This window comes from Rhineura floridana, chromosome 1 (genome assembly GCF_030035675.1).
Source record: "Rhineura floridana isolate rRhiFlo1 chromosome 1, rRhiFlo1.hap2, whole genome shotgun sequence".
Lineage (NCBI taxonomy): Eukaryota > Metazoa > Chordata > Lepidosauria > Squamata > Rhineuridae > Rhineura > Rhineura floridana.
In genome coordinates, this window is record NC_084480.1 from 4,430,218 (window position 1) to 4,452,449 (window position 22,232).

At 42.1% G+C, this 22,232-nt stretch overlaps 1 protein-coding gene across 4 annotated transcripts in view; it reads left to right on the forward strand.

The window, feature by feature from the left end:
• KIF24 (kinesin family member 24) overlaps positions 1-22,232 on the forward strand; it is a 61,285-nt gene that overhangs the window by 245 nt on the left and 38,808 nt on the right. The window contains exons 1-3 of one of the 4 annotated variants that reach the window (XM_061613260.1): positions 13-140; positions 18,639-19,406; positions 20,004-20,193. In XM_061613260.1, the coding sequence (XP_061469244.1) occupies positions 18,796-19,406; positions 20,004-20,193 (801 nt within the window). In that variant the 5' untranslated portion in view covers positions 13-140; positions 18,639-18,795. Of the gene's footprint in view, positions 1-12; positions 141-274; positions 349-15,321; positions 15,370-18,638; positions 19,407-20,003; positions 20,194-22,232 lie in introns of those variants that run through there. The other 3 variants (XM_061613271.1, XM_061613267.1, XM_061613255.1) reach the window with 3 other exon arrangements.

Sequence of the window (22,232 nt, forward strand, 5' to 3'; positions counted from 1 at the left end):
CACGCCTAGGGGGGTTCTTATTTGCTATAAGTTCACGAAGGAAGTCGGGAAAAATGAGTGATGCCGATTTGTGCTACTATTTGCAGGCTTTCATATCCATACAAGCTTATTTTAAGATAATGCACTTCTTAAAAAACAAGGTAATTATCAAACAATTGGCTTTTGAGGCATTCCCCCCCCCGTTTTAAAAAGATGCAGTCAGGCCACGTTTTAAAATCCGCTTAAAGCAATTTTAAAAGCGTGCGTGCGTGCGGGGTGGTGGTGGAAAGAGTGGAGTGGATGTTATAATGGAAGATCCGACCTTGGACCTGCTGGAAGGGTCGGTGTGTGTGTGAAGAAGTCTTTAAGGTGAGGAGGGAGACTGAAAACCTGGAGGTGGGCAAAACCTATGCAACTCCTGTTGTCTAAGCATTAAGATGGTGTATATGTATGTGTGTGTGTGTGGGTGACTTGCAGTTCAGGAACTGGAAGATCACCTTGACTGGCCATTTAGCAAAAAAAAAAGGTTCAGAATAGTTTTGGCATAACTTTAGCAGTTAAACTTGTTGCATATACATCTGGTACCTTTGTTCATCTTGAATGCAGGTTTGATTATAGCGTTTTTATTTATTTTCTTCATATATATATGTGTATATATTATATAATATTTCAATTTATAGACTGCTTACTATCTAAAAGATCTCAAAGCTTATAATAGAATACACAAGGTACAATAAAAATATCAAATTAATTTACAAAGCAAAATACATAAACAATATCATAGAGTTTGAAGACCTGCCTTTCAGTCGAGGAAGAATTTTTCACAACAGGTTGTGCAGAATTTTAACTTGCCTCGAACAATAAAATCAGAAGCTTTAAAATAACAGGGAAAGTGTAGTTAGGCCTGACAGCATGAAAAAAATACAATGTTTAGGAGAGAATTAATGTCAATAGGTTTAAAAGGCCTGGGAATATAGAGAAGGCTTTCACCTGAAGCCAAAAGTTGTCTAATGTTGCCAGTCAAATCTCCTTGGGAAGAGAATACCAAAGCTGCGATGCCATCACTAAGAAGCTCCTTGTCTCTCTCTAGTCACTGTCTGTGTCTCTTCTGACAGTAGTAGAACCTATAGAAGGCATTCTGAGGAAGAAAATGCATGGGTAAGTTGGTGTGGGAAAAGGCATTCCTTAAGATAATGAGGGCTTTAATTGTTCTTTCCCTTCCTCCCATATGATGGTGGTGGTGGTGGAGATAGTTTGGTAGACAGTGCTGGGAAGGAGTCAGTGGTCGTGGTGCACGTTGGCACCAACGACATGGGGAAATGCAGCCGTGAGGTCCTGGAAGCAAAATTTAGGTTGCTTGGTAGGATGCTGAAAGCCAGGACCTCCAAGGTGGCTTTCTCTGAAATGCTACCGGTTCCACGCGCAGGACCAGCCAGACAGGCCCAGCTTCGCAGTCTCAATGCGTGGATGAGACGATGGTGTCGGGTGGAAGGGTTCGGATTTGTTAGGCACTGGGGAACATTTTGGGACAAGCCGGGCCTGTACTAAAGGGACGGGCTCCACTTGAACCAGAATGGAACCAGACTGCTGGCACTTAAAATTAAAAAGGTAGCAGAGCAGCTTTTAAACTGACTGAGGGGGGAAACCCGACAGGAGCTGAGAAAGGTCCGGTTCGGAATAAACCTCGCCCCTGGGATAAAAACCAAAGAAATGATGAAATTTTAAAAGGGGTAGGCCTAGAAGTAGGCATTGTGAGAGCAGGGGCACAGGATATAAATTCAGAAGAGCAAAATTACCACAGGCCTAACCACAAGTGCCAAAGACACTTGAAGAGAGACACTGCTTACAAGTGCCTGTACACTAATGCTAGGAGCCTCCGAACCAAGATGGGAGAACTGGAGTGCTTGGTCTTAGAGAAGAGCATTGATATAGTGAGCATAACCGAGACCTGGTGGAATGGAGAAAACCAGTGGGATACGGTTATCCCTGGATATAAACTATATCGGAAGGACAGGGAAGGACGTATTGGTGGCGGAGTCGCTCTATACGTGAAAGAAGGCATTGAATCCAGCAAGCTCGAAACCCCAAAAGAGGCAGACTCCTCCACAGAATCGTTGTGGGTGGTGATACCGTGCCCCAGGAGGGACTTAATACTGGGAACGATCTATCGTCCCCCTGATCAAAATGCTCAGGGAGACCTTGAGATGAGATATGAAATTGAGGAAGCATCCAAACTAGGAAATGTGGTAGTAATGGGTGACTTCAACTACCCGGACATAGACTGGCTGCATATGTGTTCCAGTCATGACAAAGAAACAAAGTTTCTAGATATTCTAAATGACTATTCCCTAGATCAGTTGGTCATGGAACCGACCAGAGGGATGGCAACCCTGGACTTAATCCTCAGTGGGGACCGGGACCTGGTGCGAGATGTAAGTGTTGTTGAACCGATTGGGAGCAGTGACCACAGTGCTATTAAATTAAACATACATGTAAATGGCCAGTTGCCAAGAAAATCCAACACGGTCACATTTGACTTCAAAAGAGGAAACTTCACAAAAATGAGGGGATTGGTGAAAAGAAAGCTGAAAAACAAAGTCCAGAGGGTCACATCACTCGAAAATGCTTGGAAGTTGTTTAAAAACACCATATTAGAAGCTCAACTGGAGTGCATACCGCAGATCAGAAAAGGTACCGCCAGGGCCAAGAAAATGCCAGCATGGTTAACAAGCAAAGTCAAGGAAGCTCTTAGAGGCAAAAAGTCTTCCTTCAGAAAATGGAAGTCTTGTCCGAATGAAGAAAATAAAAAAGAACACAAACTCTGGCAAAAGAAATGCAAGAAGACAATAAGGGATGCTAAAAAAGAATTTGAGGAGCACATTGCTAAGAACATAAAAACCAACAACAAAAAATTCTATAAATACATTCAAAGCAGGAGACCATCTAGGGAGACAATTGGACCCTTAGATGATAAGGGAGTCAAAGGTGTACTAAAGAACGATAAGGAGATTGCAGAGAAGCTAAATGAATTCTTTGCATCTGTCTTCACAGTGGAAGATATAGGGCAGATCCCTGAACCTGAACTAACATTTGCAGGAAGGGATTCTGAGGAACTGAGACAAATAGTGGTAATGAGAGAGGAAGTTCTAAGCTTAATGGACAATATAAAAACTGACAAATCACCGTGCCCGGATGGCATCCACCCGAGAGTTCTCAAAGAACTCAAAGGTGAAATTGCTGATCTGCTAACTAAAATATGTAACTTGTCCCTCGGGTCCTCCTCCGTGCCTGAGGACTGGAAAGTGGCAAATGTAACACCAATCTTCAAAAAGGGATCCAGAGGGGATCCCGGAAATTACAGGCCAGTTAGCTTAACTTCTGTCCCTGGAAAACTGGTAGAAAGTATTATTAAAGCTAGATTAACCAAGCACATAGAAGAACAAGCCTTGCTGAAGCAGAGCCAGCATGGCTTCTGCAAGGGAAAGTCCTGTCTCAGTAACCTATTAGAATTCTTTGAGAGTGTCAACAAGCATATAGATAGAGGTGATCCAGTGGACATAGTGTACTTAGACTTTCAAAAAGCGTTTGACAAGGTACCTCAGCAAAGGCTTCTGAGGAAGCTTAGCAGTCATGGAATAAGAGGAGAGGTCCTCTTGTGGATAAGGAATTGGTTAAGAAGCAGAAAGCAGAGAGTAGGACTAAACGGACAGTTCTCCCAATGGAGGGCTGTAGAAAGTGGAGTTCCTCAAGGATCGGTATTGGGACCTGTACTTTTCAACTTGTTCATTAATGACCTAGAATTAGGAGTGAGCAGTGAAGTGGCCAAGTTTGCTGACGACACTAAATTGTTCAGGGTTGTTAAAACAAAAAGGGATTGCGAAGAGCTCCAAAAAGACCTCTCCAAACTGAGTGAATGGGCGGAAAAATGGCAAATGCAATTCAATATAAACAAGTGTAAAATTATGCATATTGGAGCAAAAAATCTGAATTTCACATATACGCTCATGGGGTCTGAACTGGCGGTGACCGACCAGGAGAGAGACCTCGGGGTTGTAGTGGACAGCACGATGAAAATGTCGACCCAGTGTGCGGCAGCTGTGAAAAAGGCAAATTCCATGCTAGCGATAATTAGGAAAGGTATTGAAAATAAAACAGCCGATATCATAATGCCGTTGTATAAATCTATAGTGCGGCCGCATTTGGAATACTGTGTACAGTTCTGGTCGCCTCATCTCAAAAAGGATATTATAGAGTTGGAAAAGGTTCAGAAGAGGGCAACCAGAATGATCAAGGGGATGGAGCGACTCCCTTACGAGGAAAGGTTGCAGCATTTGGGGCTTTTTAGTTTAGAGAAAAGGCGGGTCAGAGGAGACATGATAGAAGTGTATAAAATTATGCATGGCATTGAGAAAGTGGATAGAGAAAAGTTCTTCTCCCTCTCTCATAATACTAGAACTCGTGGACATTCAAAGAAGCTGAATGTTGGAAGATTCAGGACAGACAAAAGGAAGTACTTCTTTACTCAGGGCATAGTTAAACTACGGAATTTGCTCCCACAAGATGCAGTAATGGCCACCAGCTTGGATGGCTTTAAAAGAAGATTAGACAAATTCATGGAGGACAGGGCTATCAATGGCTACTAGCCATGATGGCTGTGCTCTGCCACCCTAGTCAGAGGCAGCATGCTTCTGAAAACCAGTTGCCGGAAGCCTCAGGAGGGGAGAGTGTTCTTGCACTCGGGTCCTGCTTGCGGGCTTCCCCCAGGCACCTGGTTGGCCACTGTGAGAACAGGATGCTGGACTAGATGGGCCACTGGCCTGATCCAGCAGGCTCTTCTTATGTTCTTATGTTCTTATGAGCCACCTTGAGGGCTAGTATGGTGGTTAAGAGTGTTGGGCCAGTATCAGGGAGACCCAGCTTCAAATCCTCATGAAGGATACAGTACTAGGTCATTCGTCCTGTCCCTCTCTCTCTGGCTTAACTTAATACACAAGATTGTTAAGAAGATAAAATGCATGGTGGGAGAAACATGTATGTCACTGAGTGTCTTAGAGCACCAACATCACAATGATGTCAGATGGTCTGTTTTTGGCCCTGTGATGGACAATCAACTGATCATCGCAGCTTGTAAGGCACTGCTTCAGAGCTATGCAAGCCCTGAAGATTAGCTGATTGTTGGTGCGTGTAAAGTGCTGTGTGGCTTTTTTGTTTGTTTTTCTGCAAACCCCATTTAGCCCAGCTGTGCTTTTACCTGCCCCGCATCTGGTGTCTTATATTGTGGGTGTGGCTTAGCCAAAATTGCATCATTGGTCAAATAAGGAGTCTGTTGTTTCTAATTAGATCTGTGACCAGAGGTTCCACACTCTTGCCTTAGAGAAGGGCAGGAAAAAAAGTGACATATAGAAGTGCCAGCTCCATCTTGCCTTTTCCCATTTTATCTCTGCTGCAGAATCTCTAAACATCTCTAGCATGGGAGAAGCTCTGCTAGAATCAGCAGCTTAGCTATAGCTGCAGTTATGCAAATAGGTCTGGTGGGGATATTTGTGCATTCCAGGTGAGGAGGTGCTGCCTTGTCCTAGATGGGAGACTCTTGCTATGAGACTGGCTTCCTTTAGAATTTGCAAAATTGGAAATGAACAGGGCTGAGGCAACATTTCTTGTAATCTCAGCCGCTCTTGGATAATGCATTTCTGTTTGGAAAATGAAACAGGCTCAGTCTTTCTCCTCAGCATGTTTTAGCTTGCAGTCTTACACACTGTGTGGTGCATCAGAATTACAGGCTAAAGATAGAACTGAATCTGTGCTTGAGTCATTCAGCTTATGGTTCTATATGCTTGTTCGTGCCCAGGAATTGCTGAAATGCTGCTGCCTTTGGGGCAGGGACTTGCAGTTATTTTAAAAGGCACTGTGGAAGCATATGTGCATTAAATCTTTTGGTGGCAAATTCTTTGTGTGGCACAGTTGGCCATTCTGGCATGCCATTATTAAAGCTCGTCCTTGGGGTGGAGGCACTGTTCTTGTCATGGCATCTCTCTCCTTCCTTCTGGTTTGTGCTGGTGGCACAGCCTTATTGGGGTGATGTGACTAATCCATTCATACAGGGATGGGGAATCTTTTTCAGTCCGAGAGCCACATCCCATCCTTGCAACCTTCTGGGGGCCACATGCCTGTGGTAGGTGTAGCAAGAGAGGGTGTGGCGAGACACACTCTCAATTTTCCACCCAGGCACGCAAGAGGTATTATCACAGTCCAAGGGTGCATTCCAGCCACTAGAGGAGGGCACAAAGCGAAGACACTGAGAGATGTGGCTGGGGTAACATGGGCTGGTGAGAATTCCAAGGGTTGGATAGAGTGGCCTGGATAACTGCATTTGGACCCCGGGGATGAAGTTTCCCACCCCTGCATACATGGGGAAATGGGCAGGGTAGTGGAGATGAGCAATTTGCCACTTCCTGCCAGGAGTGCTGCTGAGTGATCAGTGGTTCTTGCCAGTCTTCTCCTTTCATCACTTTCTGGCCTGTGATGTATAGCTGTTATAGGGAGAGAGTTCCCATGCAGTTGATGGCAGAGGGAAGGGTTGGGAGGTGGAGAAGGTGATCAGAACACGAGTGAGTGGGTTGATCACCCCCTTGCAGGGATGTTGCCAGGTACTTAAGAGATTTGAGGCACAGGCCCATGGCACAAACTTGCATAACAGTTGCTTATTTATTTAACTTGTATACCATTTTACATTTCAAAAAATTTCAAAGTGGTTTACTTTCAACAAAAATTTCACATTCAATACAGTTGCTAATAATAACAACAATAATCCACATTTTAAGTAACATAACTGAGCAATAAATCTCTAAACAATACATAAAATGAAAACAAAGCGGATCCTATACAGAACAAAAAATAGCAATTATAAAATATATCTAAAAAAATCACATGAATATTACAAAAAGCATTCTCACATCTATAGATACAGATAGATATATAGATATTAGATAGATATATAACACTACCAATTAAATAATAATAATACAGAACTTCATAAGGTATCTCCAAAGAATTTTTTTCCCCCAAGTAAAAACTGGCTTAATCAAAGTCTTAATCCACGTGCAAAATGTTGCCTAAGGCAGAATAGTTTTCTGAGTAAATCAAGATGGTTACACTGTGTGTGAGGATCTTTAGATACGGGGAGGATTAGGGCATTAGAAAACAAAAACATGAATCATCTCCCCTGATATGCTGGTTTACAGAGCTAAATCTACATCAGCTTGATACTGGGCAAGTATCGTGCTTTTCCAGTTTACCTCATAATCTGAATGAGTGTGTGTGGTGTGCGTGTCTGAATTTAGATATAAAGTCTGAAAATGAAGGGATTTTTGTATGAACTTGTGAATGTTTGTATGTGTGCAAAGAATATGACTTAATTGGCCTTGACTCAACATTTTCCCCTAGTTTTCCAAGAAATACTGGTGAATCTTGGAGCTTTCACAAGCATGTTTCAACTTGCCAACATGCCTTGGGGGAAAATAACATACAGAGACACTGATACAAGAAAGCTAATTACATGTATATGGCATTGGAACTAATGGTTCTTAAGTTAGTTGCCACTAACCTGTTTGATTGATTCTACAAAAGAATGGATAATATGCTGGACATCATAAGCATTTCCAACTTTTTAAACATTCGAAGATACCTTACCTGCATTTTAAAATATTTCCACTTGTCTTACATAACTCAGTTTAAAGCAGGGGTAGGAAATCTGTGACCCTCCAGATGTTGTTGGATTTTCCCATCACTTTCAGCCACCATGGCTAATGGTCAGGGGTAATGGGAGCTAAGGTCTAGGAACATCTGGAGGACCACAGGTTCCCCACCCCTTCCCTAGTACAAGATTTGAGCTAAATCGTCCTCAGTCATTTGTGTTTTAGAAGGGCATATTTCCTGAACATGGAAATAAACTTAGGCTTATTTAGTTGGCGTAGGCTAACTTGTATGTATAGGTGCCTATGGGAAATGAATATGGTACATGTGTAGAGTCTGACCAGCACTGTGCTTTGCAGCGTGGCGAGCTGTCCCAGAAGCAAAGTAAAAAAAAAAAAAAAAGGGTGAGAGCAAAGTAAGGCTTAAAAAACTGGGAAAGGGGCAAGAGATCAGGGGCATGCTGCAAAAGGCCCAGGCCTCCTTGGCCCATCCAACAATGTCCCCTTGGGGTTCACATTTTCAAGGCCATGGGATGCCAGAGAAAGAGGAGGAGTGATCTTCCTCTGCAGTTCTTCAAAGGGTGTCCTGCTTCTCCTTCAATGTTTTCCTTGAAATAGGAAGGGACGGTGTAGTGAATGAATTCGCCATTCTGTTTGTTCGCCAGCATTGTGTAATGCCATGATCTTGTTGGGGTTCAAATGATGGTCTGGAATTCCTGTCCCTGACTAAGGGCTGTGTCCATGCTCATCTTCCTCAGAGTAAACCTACTGAAATTAATGGGCATGGCTAACTTTGGTTCATTAATTTCAGTAGGTTTACTCTTGAGTAGAAATTCCATTGGATACAACCCTAAATTTTCTTGGGAATCGCAGCAGCACATCATTTCAGTCTTTCAAGCAGTGCTACGCCATGTATCCTCTCAAGTAGAGGTATGCTAGGGAAGTGGTCTATGTATGCTAAAAGGACTCTTTCTCTATGCTGAGTCATTCAGCCCTTCCTCCAACGAGGCTGGATTGCCAGGAAGAGCCATATTAATACTAACAACTGACATGGTCCTCCCTCCCACGAAATATGGCAGAGCTTGAGAGGATCCTGCTTCAGTGTTGGGATCTGGACCAGGCGACCTTAAGATAAATGCATTCATTGGGATGGATTCTGTGTCAGATATGTGCATTGAGGGGAGTTTGCTTGTGCATGATACCTCTTGTCATACAGTGAACACTTGGTGCTGGCTTTATCTGTGAGTAAACTTGGTAAAATGTAGAATGTTCCTTGAACCCTCTCTTGTGGTTAATTTGCTCGGAACTACAATTGCAGCTTAGCTCAAAAGCCCTATTAGGGCTTTGGAATGTCTTCTTCCCCTGAAGTGGAACTTGATAAAGTATAGGAAGCTCCCCCCACATCACGTCTATAACTGGAAGAAGCTGGTTGCTATGTAACAGAAACTACTAACACAGCACATGAACGCAGGGAACATAGCAATAATAGCTTCCAGTGTGTAACGACACATTTCCTTTTATATTGAAACATAATGAAGAAAACATCCTTGGACTTCTGAAAGCTTTCCTTTCAGGAAAGAATTGCATGCAATTTTTAAATAATTACCTGCCCAGCATAACTCAGACTTGTTTCATTCATGCACCATGAAAATGAGACGTTTCCAGGCACTGCAACAGCTGTTGTTTAAAGCAGTTGTCCTATATCAGTTGTGGACCAGAGGCTTTTTCAGTGAGATCATCAGGCTAAAATTAATGTGCAAGAATGATCAGGAAATTGATCAGCCTCTTTTCTTTGAAGCTAGTACATGGAAAGAGTAATCCTAACTTGCTAGTTTCTACCTACTGTTGCAACGAGAATGAGACATAACATAGATTGTGTTTTTGTTTTTATTAGGTATTTTTTAAATTAGTTTGAAAGTTTTACAGAACACTTATATAGGGAGAGTGAAGAAACTAAACTACAGACTAGAGCTTGATGGATTGCAAATAAATGAACAATGAATGGAATAGAGGTTTCCTGGATTGCTCTGATTTCACATGCACTGCTTGTGTAAATGATTTGCTTTGCTAAGGGAAGGGTAGGCAAACAATATTACCCTGTGGCTTTCATTGCTGCTTTTCAAAGGGGATGAAGTCATGCTCATCCATGCAGTTGAAGAAGAGCTATAAAACCAGGACTTAGAAATATGCTCTGTTTCTCTTTCCCCTACCCCCATGTCCCAGCACATCAGAGTACTAGATGAGGCTAGAAGTTAGTGCAGGATGTAAAGCCCCCCACCCCTTTTAATGTCATGCTGCTCATACTCCCTAAAATTGGGAATGCCCTCGAGTTCACCAGTTTGGTGCCAGGTCAGAATAGGAATGGGCATGCAGGGAGATGTTTTCTCAACTACTTCTCTCAACAGCGGGTTGCATCCAATGGGTCCATACACGCGTGCACCATTTATACACACAGGGACTTCTCACTCTCCACCCACCCCCCGCAGCTGCCCCTCCAAGTCTACGAAGTGTCATTTGCGAAGATTACCAGAAGGTTCAAAGTATAGTCCCTTTTTGGGAGTATTTCACTGTGTTTGAATGAGGCAAAGATAACGCAGCCGTTCTGCTTGGCTGCCTTGTTCCGTCTGTCTGCCCTGTGGCCACTTTGCGTTGCAAAAAAATTAAGACAAAACGGAAAGCGACAGCTGCTCCTTGTGGAGCTGAAATTTAAATCTGAGCGACAAATTCCTCCACACACCCTGAACCAGACCCCCTCTCCTGGTGCCATTTATTCCTGTGAGTGAATTTCCTGGGGGCTCTGGATGGGTACAGAACTAGCTCTCAGGAGGTGTAAAGGATATTAAACATTTATTTATTTATTTGAAATATTTCTATCCCACCCTTCTACCCTACAATAGGGTATTCAGGGTGGCTCACAATAAAATCATACACAAAAATACCACAAAAACATTAAAATAGATAAACACACACAAAATACAGTTGAGAATTACAGGGGAGTGATATTAAAAGGGACTAAAGAGGTAAAACTAGAAAGGGAGGGAAATAAAATCAGCTTCAGTCCCTCCCAGAGGCTCTCTGGAACATGATGGTTTTCAGATGTCTCCAAAACACCATCAGGGAGGGAACAGAGCAGGCTTCTTGAGGTAGGGTATTCCAAAGCTTGGTGGGCACAGCTGAAAAGGCTCTCTCCCATGTGCCTGCCAGTCTCACATCTCATTTCAGACACACAGAAAAAGACCAGAGGCAACTGATCTTAAATCACAAGCAGGTACGTATGCAGTCCCTCAGGTACATTGGTCCAAGGCCATTTAGGGCTTTAAAGATCAGAACCAGCACTTTGAATTGGGCCCAGAAACAAATTGGGAGCCAGTGGAGTCAATGAAGCACAGGGTCGATATGATCCCTGCACCTTTATCCAGTTCTGGCTGCCACATAGGAGTGTGCTATTAAAAATAGCTGGATGAACTTTTAAAGACAGATTTCTTTTCCCTTTATGTTGTATCTTAATAATCTGCTTAAAGCCTGCCTGTTTTAGTTTATCTAGACAATGTGGCCTTCATGAGCAACATAGTTCAATTTTTAAAAATGTATTTATTGCAGCTGTCTCCATGCAGAGAGGTTTACATTAAATGGGTTTTCTTTAAAGTACAAGATCCTCCTTCAAGCTTTTTTTTTAAGAGAAGACTTAAAATTTGACTATGAAAATCTAGTTCATCTGCAGAGGATAATTTTGGTTTTTCCAGAAATGTAAATCTTTTGCTTTTAGTTGCATCCTGACTTCTGTTCATTACTTGAGATGAGGCACATTCCTGTCAGCAGGCATGGTAGCAGTGCTAATTTTTGTTCATTTATAGTAGCTCTTTTAGGAAGAACTTACAGTTTAGTGGCAATGATAATAATAAGATGCTCTTGCTAATATTGCATGAGCACTGATTCTTTTGGCAGAATATTCTCCTGCTAAGTAAAGAAAGAACTGGTATCTAACTGGTCAAACCACTGAACACTAATAGATCCTTAATAACGATATGGATATTTCACTGTTTAAGAAGGGCATGCCATATTAAATAGGAAGTTATTTTTCCTGGAGGCCAGCTTACTCTTTTTTTGTACATCTGTAGATATCATTGCCTCATGGATACATAACCAAATAGTGTAGGTCTAATAATCAATGTTTACATGATCAGATAATTGGCATCCCTCTCTTGCACCAGTAGGTGGCACTGAAGATAAGAATGTAGCTCTTTTTCTAAAGAAAGCCTGCTTTTAATATAATTCAGCTGGGGGGGGGGGGGAGGCAGAGCTTGGAAAAGTTACTTTTTTGAACTACAAGTCCCATCAGCCCAATCCAGTGGCCATGCTGGCTGGGGCTGATGGGAGTTGTAGTTTAAAAAAGTAACTTTTCCAAGCTCTGGGGGGAGGCTATTTGCTTTTGAAAAATATTAGTATATGCAGAGCTTGGAAAAGTTACTTTTTTGAACTACAACTCCCATAAGCCCCAGCCAGCATGGCCACTGGATTGGGCTGATGGGAGTTGTAGTTCAAAAAAGTAACTTTTCCAAGCTCTGAGTATATGCATGTGAGGATCACAACAGGTAAGAGACTGGTGGAGCCACAGGCCATTTTTCAAACTGGTGCTGTATAGCTGACAGTTTTGGCTTAAAATCGGAAGAATCCTGGTTCATATTCTCATTCTACCATGAAACTCACTGAATGATCCTGGGCCAGTCGGTGCCTAGCCTACCTCACAGAGTGGTTGTTGGAATAAATGGAAGCTGTGGGAGAAGCTATGTATATTGTCCTAAGGTCCTTGGATGAAGAGAAGGATAAAAAATGTTGTTTTTATTTATTTAAAACATTTCTATACTGCTTAATCAGTTGCACCTCTAAGCGGTGTACATAAGAACACACCATACATAAAATAAACAGTAAAACAATATAATCATCATTAAATCAAACACTACTTTAAAATGCCTGTTGTCACAAGAAAGACGTAGTCATGCACCTGAAATTCAAGAAGGAGGATCCTGTCTAATCTCATTTGGCAGGGAGTTCCTCAGGCCTTGGCCCACTATACAGAAGGGACGGCTTCTAGTCATTACAAGCTGTGCATCAGCAATAAATTAGAGTAGTAGGCTGGAGTAAGCCTCCCCCTTAATCACTAACTATATATATAGCTGTGGGCTATAATGGCTTGGAGCACTATTCAGCAATGAACACAATCCAGCCTAATTGAGAACAAGGGGAATTTTGCCCCTGGCTTGAGGGTGGAATGCATCTTAAATGTGACTTTTGCTTAGTAAATTGACCTGATTCTGCCTGTAGCTCAGAACTAATTCTGTATGATCCTGGTAGGTGGTGGCATGATCATTCAAACTAAATTGTTGGATTTTTAGATGTAGCATCAGATAAAAATGTCAGTTTCATGAGTTACCAGGGACATCCACAAGATAACTAAGTAAAATATGTCTGGGGGGGGGAGGCTTTTCTATAGCCTGGTTTTATGTATGCTTTGTCTGAAGTGGACCCTGCTAATTTCAGTGAAGCAAATAACTTACACTTAATACTAGGTGTTTAAGCTACAGAGTGCAAAACTGGTATTCTTGTGGATCAGGTGAATTTCCTCACATCTCCTTTTTGTTTGTTTGTTTGTTTTCCTTTTTAAATGCAAACTAAACATGATGTGGAAAGTGCTGTCTGCATCTCGTAATCCAGAAATCCTCAATATAGCAAGTGGTTGTGCCTTCTTGGTGGTTAAAATATATATTGCTGAATTAATGGTTATTTTAGCCTCATCATTATTTTCTTTCTTTCTTTCTTTCTTTCTTTCTTTCTTTCTTTCTTTCTTTCTTTCTTTCTTTCTTTCTTTCTTTCTTTATTTATTTATTTATTTATTTATTTATTTAACAAAAATTATATACCACTTGAATGTAAAGACCTCTAAGTGACTTACAAAAAAAATAACATCAATTAAACAGTTAAAAACAAGTAAGCAAAAGCATATGTAAAACAATTAAAACAGCTACTGGTTGCTTGAGGACCTCCTGGTTGTCTGTTATGTGCCTTCAAGTCGATTTCGACTTATGGCGACCCTATGAATCAGCGACCTCCAAGAGCATCTGTCATGAACTACCCTGTTCAGATCTTGTTAGTTCAGATCTGTGGCTTCCTTTGTGGAATCAATCCATCTCTTGTTTGGCCTTCCTCTTTTTCTACTCCCATCTGTTTTCCCCAGCATTATGATCTTTTCTAGTGAATCATGTCTTCTCATTGTGTGTCCAAAGTATGATAACCTCAGTTTCATCATTTTAGCTTCTGGTGACAGTTCTGGTTTAATTTGTTCTAACATCCAATTATTTGTCTTTTTCGCGGTCCATGGTATGCACAAAGTTCTCCTCCAACACCACATTTCAAATGAGTTGATTTTCCTCTTATCTGATTTTTTCATAAATAATAATACCTTAAAAAACTAAAACAGATCAATATCTCTGTGTCTGCAAAGGCTTGCCTAAACAGAAAAGTTTTAAGCAGGCACTAAAAGAATTTGTCTCCTTCCAATAGTATTCAGTCATCCTTCTGTGTATGCTTCTGGTCTCCCTAATATCCCAAGCATCCAGGATATTATCAGACAGAAGCTATATTTTACTATAATAATGCATATCTGTCTTCCTGCACTTTAAGGACAGCAACGTGAGAGCAGTCAGATTGTCAGGCACAAAGGAGGAGGCCCTTTGTCTCTGGAATGATTTACCATTTGAGGTCTGGTAGGCCCCATCATTGCAGTCCTTTTCGAAAGCTCTGAAGATGCATGTGTTTTCCTTTGCTGCTTTTTGAGGTGTGCTTGTTGGACTGATTGTTTTGGTCTTACCTTGTTACTGGATTTTAACATTTTTAGGCCAGTTTTATTGCTTGTTGCCGGTTATTGCGTTTTGCTGTATTCCATTTTATCTTGTAAGGCTTTTGCACTCAAAGGTAGCCTGAAAAGATTTTAAATAACACAACATTTTATTGTAGTAGACTCAGCTTAAGATTTGCTTTCCTCCTCAACAAGCCTAGTTTTTTTTAACACTGAATTGCTGGAGAGCAATCTTGTAATCAGTTGACAAAGTTTGTATGAAGATTTTAGAATTTGTTAGATCCAAGGGAAAAAAGAAGATCCCAGTGGGAGACCAACAGAAGTTACATTTGGGGGAGGTTTGTGAGCTGTTTCCAGATTATTGTATAAGGATGCATCCTGCACATAGGTAGCATTAAGACCTGAGAGGGAAGCATCGCTAACTTGAAATAAATATGAATTAAAAATAGTGTATCATAGTTGACTGTATGCTTGAGAAAATTTTGAGTGCATGATAAAAAGGAAATTAAACTTGAAACTATTTGCTTGCTCATCTTAAAAACATTTTGTCTAGAGTGAAAGTGTTTGATTTCGGAAGCAGCAATAGTATGCTTGAGATTGGAGCAGAGCTTCTTTTATCTATTAATATATGCAAGCACCTCTGTATCTTTGTGGCATGACCTTTTGAATTTGCCCATATCCATTTCGTAGCCTTTTGATCATTAGCCATGGGGGCTGTTTGGCCATCCCAGAAGAGGCACGTCTAAATTTAGGCACATTGCTCTCTCTAGATGGTTGAGTTCATTTCTGCAGCTGGTAGCATTAGTTATAGAGACTTTGCAAGTGTATGAAGCTGGGAGATAACAAGTAAGTGATTGTAGGTTTTAGTATATGCTTCTCCATGTGATTTTATTGCATGTAGTGAATGTAGGTGATTAACTGTCTGGCTTGGTGACTGATTAACTGATTCTATTTACATACTGCGCTACTTCATTAGAGGTGCTTTTTAAGACTCCTGAATGAAGGTGACAATTTAAGAGGTAAAGCAACAGGATCTACTAGTTTGGTTGGAAAAATGAAAGTCATCTTTTAATGGAATTTGTGTGTGAACTAGACACTGTTCTGCCTTAAGTGGCAGATTTGGAGGTTCAGAGTTCTATTCGCCTTAGAAGATCTTATTCTATGGCTGTGATTTTAAAGTCACCTGTTTGTTCATTTTGGCAGAGTGACGAGATGAGCATAGCTTCTTCACAATAAGAAGCGTTGCTGAATACCTTTATATGAGCCACTGATTTACCTGGGATACGCATAGTTTTCTTTCATTGTATTCCTTTACTCCAGCAAAATGACGAAAGCTGTCCAGGGAGGACTGATGCTGAAGGGAAAGTTAAACATGGTCAAAATTAAATAATTAAATGCATAAATTCTGAAGCGGAAAAGGAGGCTATTCCCCAAGACAATGAGGTGCCAGATTACATAGTGGATTGATTTCCTTAAGGTTTTAAGTGACAGATTCAACAAATGGCACCACTTATATAAACAAATCTTTTATTTATTTATTTTTTAAATGTATGTCGCATTTTTCATTCATAATTCAAAGCGCACACAAACATTATAATACATAGAATCTGTTACATAGAATCTATGATTCTATGTAAAAACAACATCAGTGATAACATCAAAACTATTTAAAATCTAGCAATGAAAAGGCAATTGGCAGAATACAAAGGGGAGTCAAACCCACTTGGAACGTACAGAAGCGGATCCAGTTTGTATCTCTAACTAATATATTAGATGTACAGAAGTATCCCATGCGTCACAATTTCCAGCAAGCTTGCCGTGCTTATTGGTTGAAGCAGAAACAGCAAAGAGTCTTGTGTTACCTTAAATGTCAACTACTTTTTTTATGGGGAAGGGGACTAGCTCAGCAATGCGGCATTTGCCTTGCATGCAGAAGGTCCCAGGTTCAATCCCTGATAACTCCAGGTAAGGTTGAGAGTGCCCCTGCCTGAAACCTGGAGAACTGTTGCTGCCAGGCAGGATGGGCAGAACTGAGCTGGATGGGCCAAGGATCTGACTCGGTGTAAGGCCGCTTCCTATATTCCTATGGCATAAGCTTTTTTGGTTTGGAGTCCACTTCGCTGTGTTGTGACCCCCACCAGGCGAGAACGGACCGGCGGGGGCAGGACAGACGATGAGGACGCGGACTGGGACAAGTCACCTGGGGAGGGGGCTGGCAGCAGAACAGACATAGAGGGTGCCCTGACCCCTGTCTTGGACCCCACAGCCCCTGCAGCTCCAGACCCCCATGTGACAGCTCAGCCAGGCCCGTCAGACGCTCCCCACCTGGAAACACCTCCATCTCCCATGACTGCACTGACAATTATCAGCCCCCCTCCATCGGAGGGGGAAGACGAAAGACTGGCCAAGGCTCCGGGAAATTCAACAGACTCAACTAAGGAGGAGCCTCCTTTTGCTCATGTGCTCCCAACCTCCTTCAGCAGACCCGCAGGTCCAAACCAAAATAAAGCAGAGCTTGATTTTATTGAGAGAAAGAATCGAATGGCATTACAGAATTACTTGGGTGCGTGGCAGCATTAATCATTGATATCCTAACCCATTCATAACTTTAAAGTTAAAGAGATCAAGGACCCTATTACTATTAAGAGTGACAGGTAGGAATGATTACCTCTCCTAGGCCCTGAGTGAGCAACTGAATACAGCTGGAGCTATGTGAACAAGCTCTGATCCCAAACCAGGAAGGGATTTCTTGGTCTCGAGGATTTGCACTGAGACCCAGAGTCTCTCCCCAGTTCTGTCCCTGCAGTCCTTCGATGCGTTCCTTGAGAGCGTAGTACACTTGTTAGAGCTCCGATCACCCTGCTCCCCCCTCCTTCTCTCTCTAGATTCAAGCCTTGTTTTAAAATACTTTTTCCTCTCTCCCCCTCCTGCAAAGGAGGGGTCTGGGAATCTGCTGATTTTGTGTGTGTGTGCGAGTTTCTTACTGACCCTGAAAAACTAAGGCTCCTTCTAACGAACAGTGGGATTCACTGTGGTGCCTAAGGGAAGCCTGCCAAGGAGAAGATAACATTTATGCAGTAGCTTTAGTTAATTTTGTATCTCAACAGCTGTCCTTGTTGTTCTTCGCACAACACCTCTGGAATGCGTAACGAGTCACATAAGAAGGGGTGTGGGGTGGAAACTGTAGTTTAGCAGGCGCCAGGGCCTTGCCTTATCGTAACAACACAATGGATGCATGAAGTGTTATCCTGTTGGCAGGTTTATGCACATACTGCTGTTGGTACCTGTGAGCGAGGCTTGGAGGGTAGTGGCAAGGGAGAGGGCCTTTTCAGTTGTGGCCCCCCAATATGCTTTCCAGTGAGGTCTCACCCGGGGCCTTCATTGACATCTTTTTGGTGCCAGGTAAAGACATTCTTCTTCCCCCCCCCCCCCAGCATTTCATAGGCTGAGATGATGTTCCCAGTTATTAGTATGCTGCCAAAGCTTCCTGTGGCTGTATGGGGGTGTTGTTGTTTTATTGTTTTGTTTTTTAATAGCATGAAATATCTGTTTTTTGTTTTAATGATGTTGTAAGTCGCTTAAGAGACCCTCGGATGGCAAGCAACTAATAAATCTAATAAATAATAATGGCAAAAGGCAAGGTCAAAGGGAAATGAAGGCTTCTGTTTCTAGTCTCCTTGGCTGTTTGCTCCCTGGGGAGTTTTGCTAAGCCACCATTCTTCACTTCTTTGCCTGTAATGTGGTGGTTCCTTACTGGCCTACTTGACAGAGTTGATGTGAGGATTACTGAAATAGGAGGTTTGTAGATGAGTAGGGACTTGAACGTGGGTTTTCCTGATCCACTGGCACTGATGACAGTCATATAAACATGGAAGTCCCACTGTGTTCAGCAGGGTTGATTCCCAGGTAGGCCTGTGACTGGATCTTAAGCGGTGCTGCTGTTTGTAACTTTATTTGAGAATAATTCATTAAATGTATAAAATATTTGGGTCTAGGAATATTTCATGTGAACACAGCTTTGGGTGGGGTGCCGGGTAGTGGGGATTATGCATTCTTGGGTTCTGAGTGCTGTGGCTACAAGACCCTGATTTGCTTCTTTTTTTTTCTTTTGTCAGGATCTGTGCAGGATTTCCAGTCAACCTTTTAGCATGAGATGGATGTTCTGTTGCAGCAGTCCTTAAAAGATTGTTCCCATGTTCAGAAACCACTGTTTTCATGTAGCAATGTTTCATTTTGTCTTGTTTGCGTTATTTGGTAGACTTTGAATAGAAGATGGCCTTGTGTCTATATGAATGCCTCTGTGAGGCAGAGCTTGAGAAATATTTTCCCCATTTTACTGCCCTTGGCTTTCAGCGGATTGATGAGCTTGCCAAGGTCTCCATGAAAGATTACACCAAACTGGGGGTACGTAACATGAAAGACCGCAAGCGCCTCTTCCAGCTCATTCGAATAATCAAAATGTTGCAGGCAGAAGAGGAAGCCGCAACGGGGGGGAAACCACAGCATTTTCAGGCAGGTGCTCTCTACCTCCAGCCTCAGGTGACTACATGTGGTCCTCGAAGGCAGTTGCACTTTGATTCCCTCTCAGGGGAAAAAGATGGAAGGAAAGACCACGAACCTGAATCGTGTACATTATCTAATTGCTCTGTAAATGAAGATAAGAATGATTTAGCGACAGCACTGAGCCGTGACTCAGAGTATAAAAGACCTAGAAAAGACTCTTTGGACGCTGCTGCAACTTGGACAGAACATAAACGGGACATTCCAGGTGTCAGTTCATCTAATGACATTGCCCCTCTCTTAGGGGATACCGAAGCCCCTGTTGTACAAAGGGTAGCTCATATTTCTGGTTATAATTATGGAGTGCCTCATTCTTGTATCAGGTAATAATCATTCATTCGTAATCCTTCATATATAACAATAGCACAGCTGGGAGGAGAGCCTGGCTGGGAGTCCAGAGACTGTGAGCTCAAATCCCTGCTTGTGTCTCCTGGGCGTCAAGGGCCAGCTAAAGATCACCCCCACAGCGAGTGGCTCAGGGGTTACATGCCCTGCCACCTGTACAGCCGTGGGCAAGCTGTATAGTCCCAAGGAGCCCAGTTGCCCCCCACTGGCGGTTGCAGACAAGAAAGGGGCTGGCTCGTGCAGCTGTGGCAAGCTGAGCAGGCCCTAGCCAGCTGGTGAGGACTAGCCTCAGAGGGAGGCAATGGTAAACCCCCTCTGAATACCGCTTACCATAAAACCCTATTCATAGGGTTGCCATAAGTCGGGATCGACTTGAAGGCAGTCCAGTTCTCTCCTGAACGCATGTGGAGGAAGGGCCAAATTTACCAAATAAAAATAAAATTAAATTAAATTCTATAACCAGTGATCCCAAATACTGTTCTATGAATACATTGGGCATACATTTGAATTTCATGCTTTAATTTGTATGGTGTAGATTGACTTTGAAACATTTTTAACACCCCTGTGTTTTGCAGACCTAATACTTCTGAGAAAGGGACGCCATGGACTGAAACAGACAGGATCCGTGTGTGTGTTAGGAAACGTCCCCTCTGCTTAAGAGAAGAGCGCCGTGGAGAAGTGAATATCCTCACAGTAGAAGATAAAGAAACTCTCCTCCTCCACGAGAAAAAGGAAGCTGTTGACCTCACCCAGTACATTTTGCAGGTTGCAATATTTTTGTGCCTTAGCTCCTTTCATCTCCTATCATACATTAAACACTTCAAATGATTACATCAAGCAGATCTCCTTACAGTCAAATATGACAAAAAACAACTTTCCACGTCAGAAATTGGTGTCTTGCCTATTTATATGTACTTACCTATATTCCAAAAATTCAGCCTTTTTTAAAAAAGAGAGAGAGCAGAATACATAAATCTGAGCTTACAAAATAGTAAAAATGGTCAAATTCAGACTATTCCTGAAAACACCCCATCATACTGAACATCAAAGTCTTCCTTGAAAAGGAGAGCTTTTTCATTGACTTCCAGAGGCACCATAGATAAGGCTTTAGGCATGCCTATGACATGCAGAGGAGAGAGAGGGCTGATAGTCAGAGAGGGCAGCTTTGTCATTTGTGTACAGAACAAACAGGCAGCGAAGGACCTCCTCCAGAAATCTTAATGTTTCAGCCTTGACAAGGAGACACAGTCCTTGGGCCTGAGAAATACAGAATATGAAAGTGGAAAGTCCACACCTTGAATGGCTCTTGAAATGTAAAAGGGAGCTACCACAATTGCATTAATAGCAGTATTGCATGTCCTTGCCATACACCTCCTGATAATAGAGAAGTAGCTGATTTCTGCAGTTGCTGAAATTTCTGAACATTTCTGTATGGTAGCATCACAATTGTTAGGTTTTGGGGTTTTTTTGCGGTTACAAATGCACAATTGATAGTTGCTGTGCCACTGTGCTCCAGAAAAGGGTGCTTCATCTTTTTATGATGGAAAAGAAAAGATGTTTTTGGTGCCTCTGCCACCTGAGAGTTGAATAGCAATGCAGTCTCTAGGAGAAAGCTAGACTGTATTCTTGGCCAACTCAAAGGAGCAAACATGATTATCTGTCCTACAACCCCAGTAAAATGTTTGTTGGGGGGGGGAGAGAAAGAGTGTTCACATTATCAGAAAATGATTGCATGGTAATTAAGTGCAGCTATAGTACTTTTCATATTGCATGATAACTTTTCACAAGTCACTTTAGTGTGAACAGCTATGGTACAATAGAAGAGGTCACTTTCTATTCCAAAATATATTATGCAGAAAGAGGTACTCCAGCCACATCACTGTTCCTGTGACTGGTGGCCAAGGGAGGGGCGCAGCATCTCTGGCCAGTGCTGGAACAATTCCCAAAGTACATTTGAGATTGTGTTATAAGGGTGACATGATCCAGACTTTTACTTATCAATATCTGAACTCTGATAAACATGCAATTTCTCTTGCTTGAACTCTTAATTCTGTAATTCTATTGGACTTGCCTCTAACTTAACCAGGAAGTTCTAAATATTAAATGTACTTCTCTTCATTGTATTATTTTTTTTTCTGCTAGAAAGTGAGCATATTTTAATTATTGCCTGAGGCTTATGAGTTGAACAAAGGCAACAGACCTGGGCTGCCTGCCTAGTGAACTCCCATTTTACCAGTTTCCACAGTACTAGAGGGCATGGTTGTCACAGACCTTCAGTGCATCAGTTCCATCTTTATGATCCATGTGGTCACTTCCTCTACCTTCTCTGCCCCCTCCCCCAGTGGTTAATGATTTTTTGAGTAAATAGTCTTGCATCTTTTCTTCTTGATCCCAGGTACCTTCTGCTGCTTCTGATTGACAACAGCAGGAAGGTAACCAGTCTGCAGAGCTATTGAATGGGGCTCTTGCAGGAAAATGTCCTTGTGGAATGTACCCACTAATACAATCAGTTTAAGATCAAGAAGCTCTAAGTGCAGGAAGCTTTACTTTTGAAACGATAAAACGATGATTGCCTAGAAATGTGTTTCTAGTTTCCTGTGTCCCAAAAATAAACCAAACATTGGAAGATCCTTTTCAACACTAAGATCCAAGGCCTGATTTGGGGCCCTAACTTTATATTGCATCATTCCACATCATCATTGTGCACCTGTTCCACTTAAAGAGATATGAAGTATTCTTCCTCTTCTCCCCGCACCCATCCATTTCTTATCTAGGCTCATTGCTTTATTTCCAGTGACACTGGC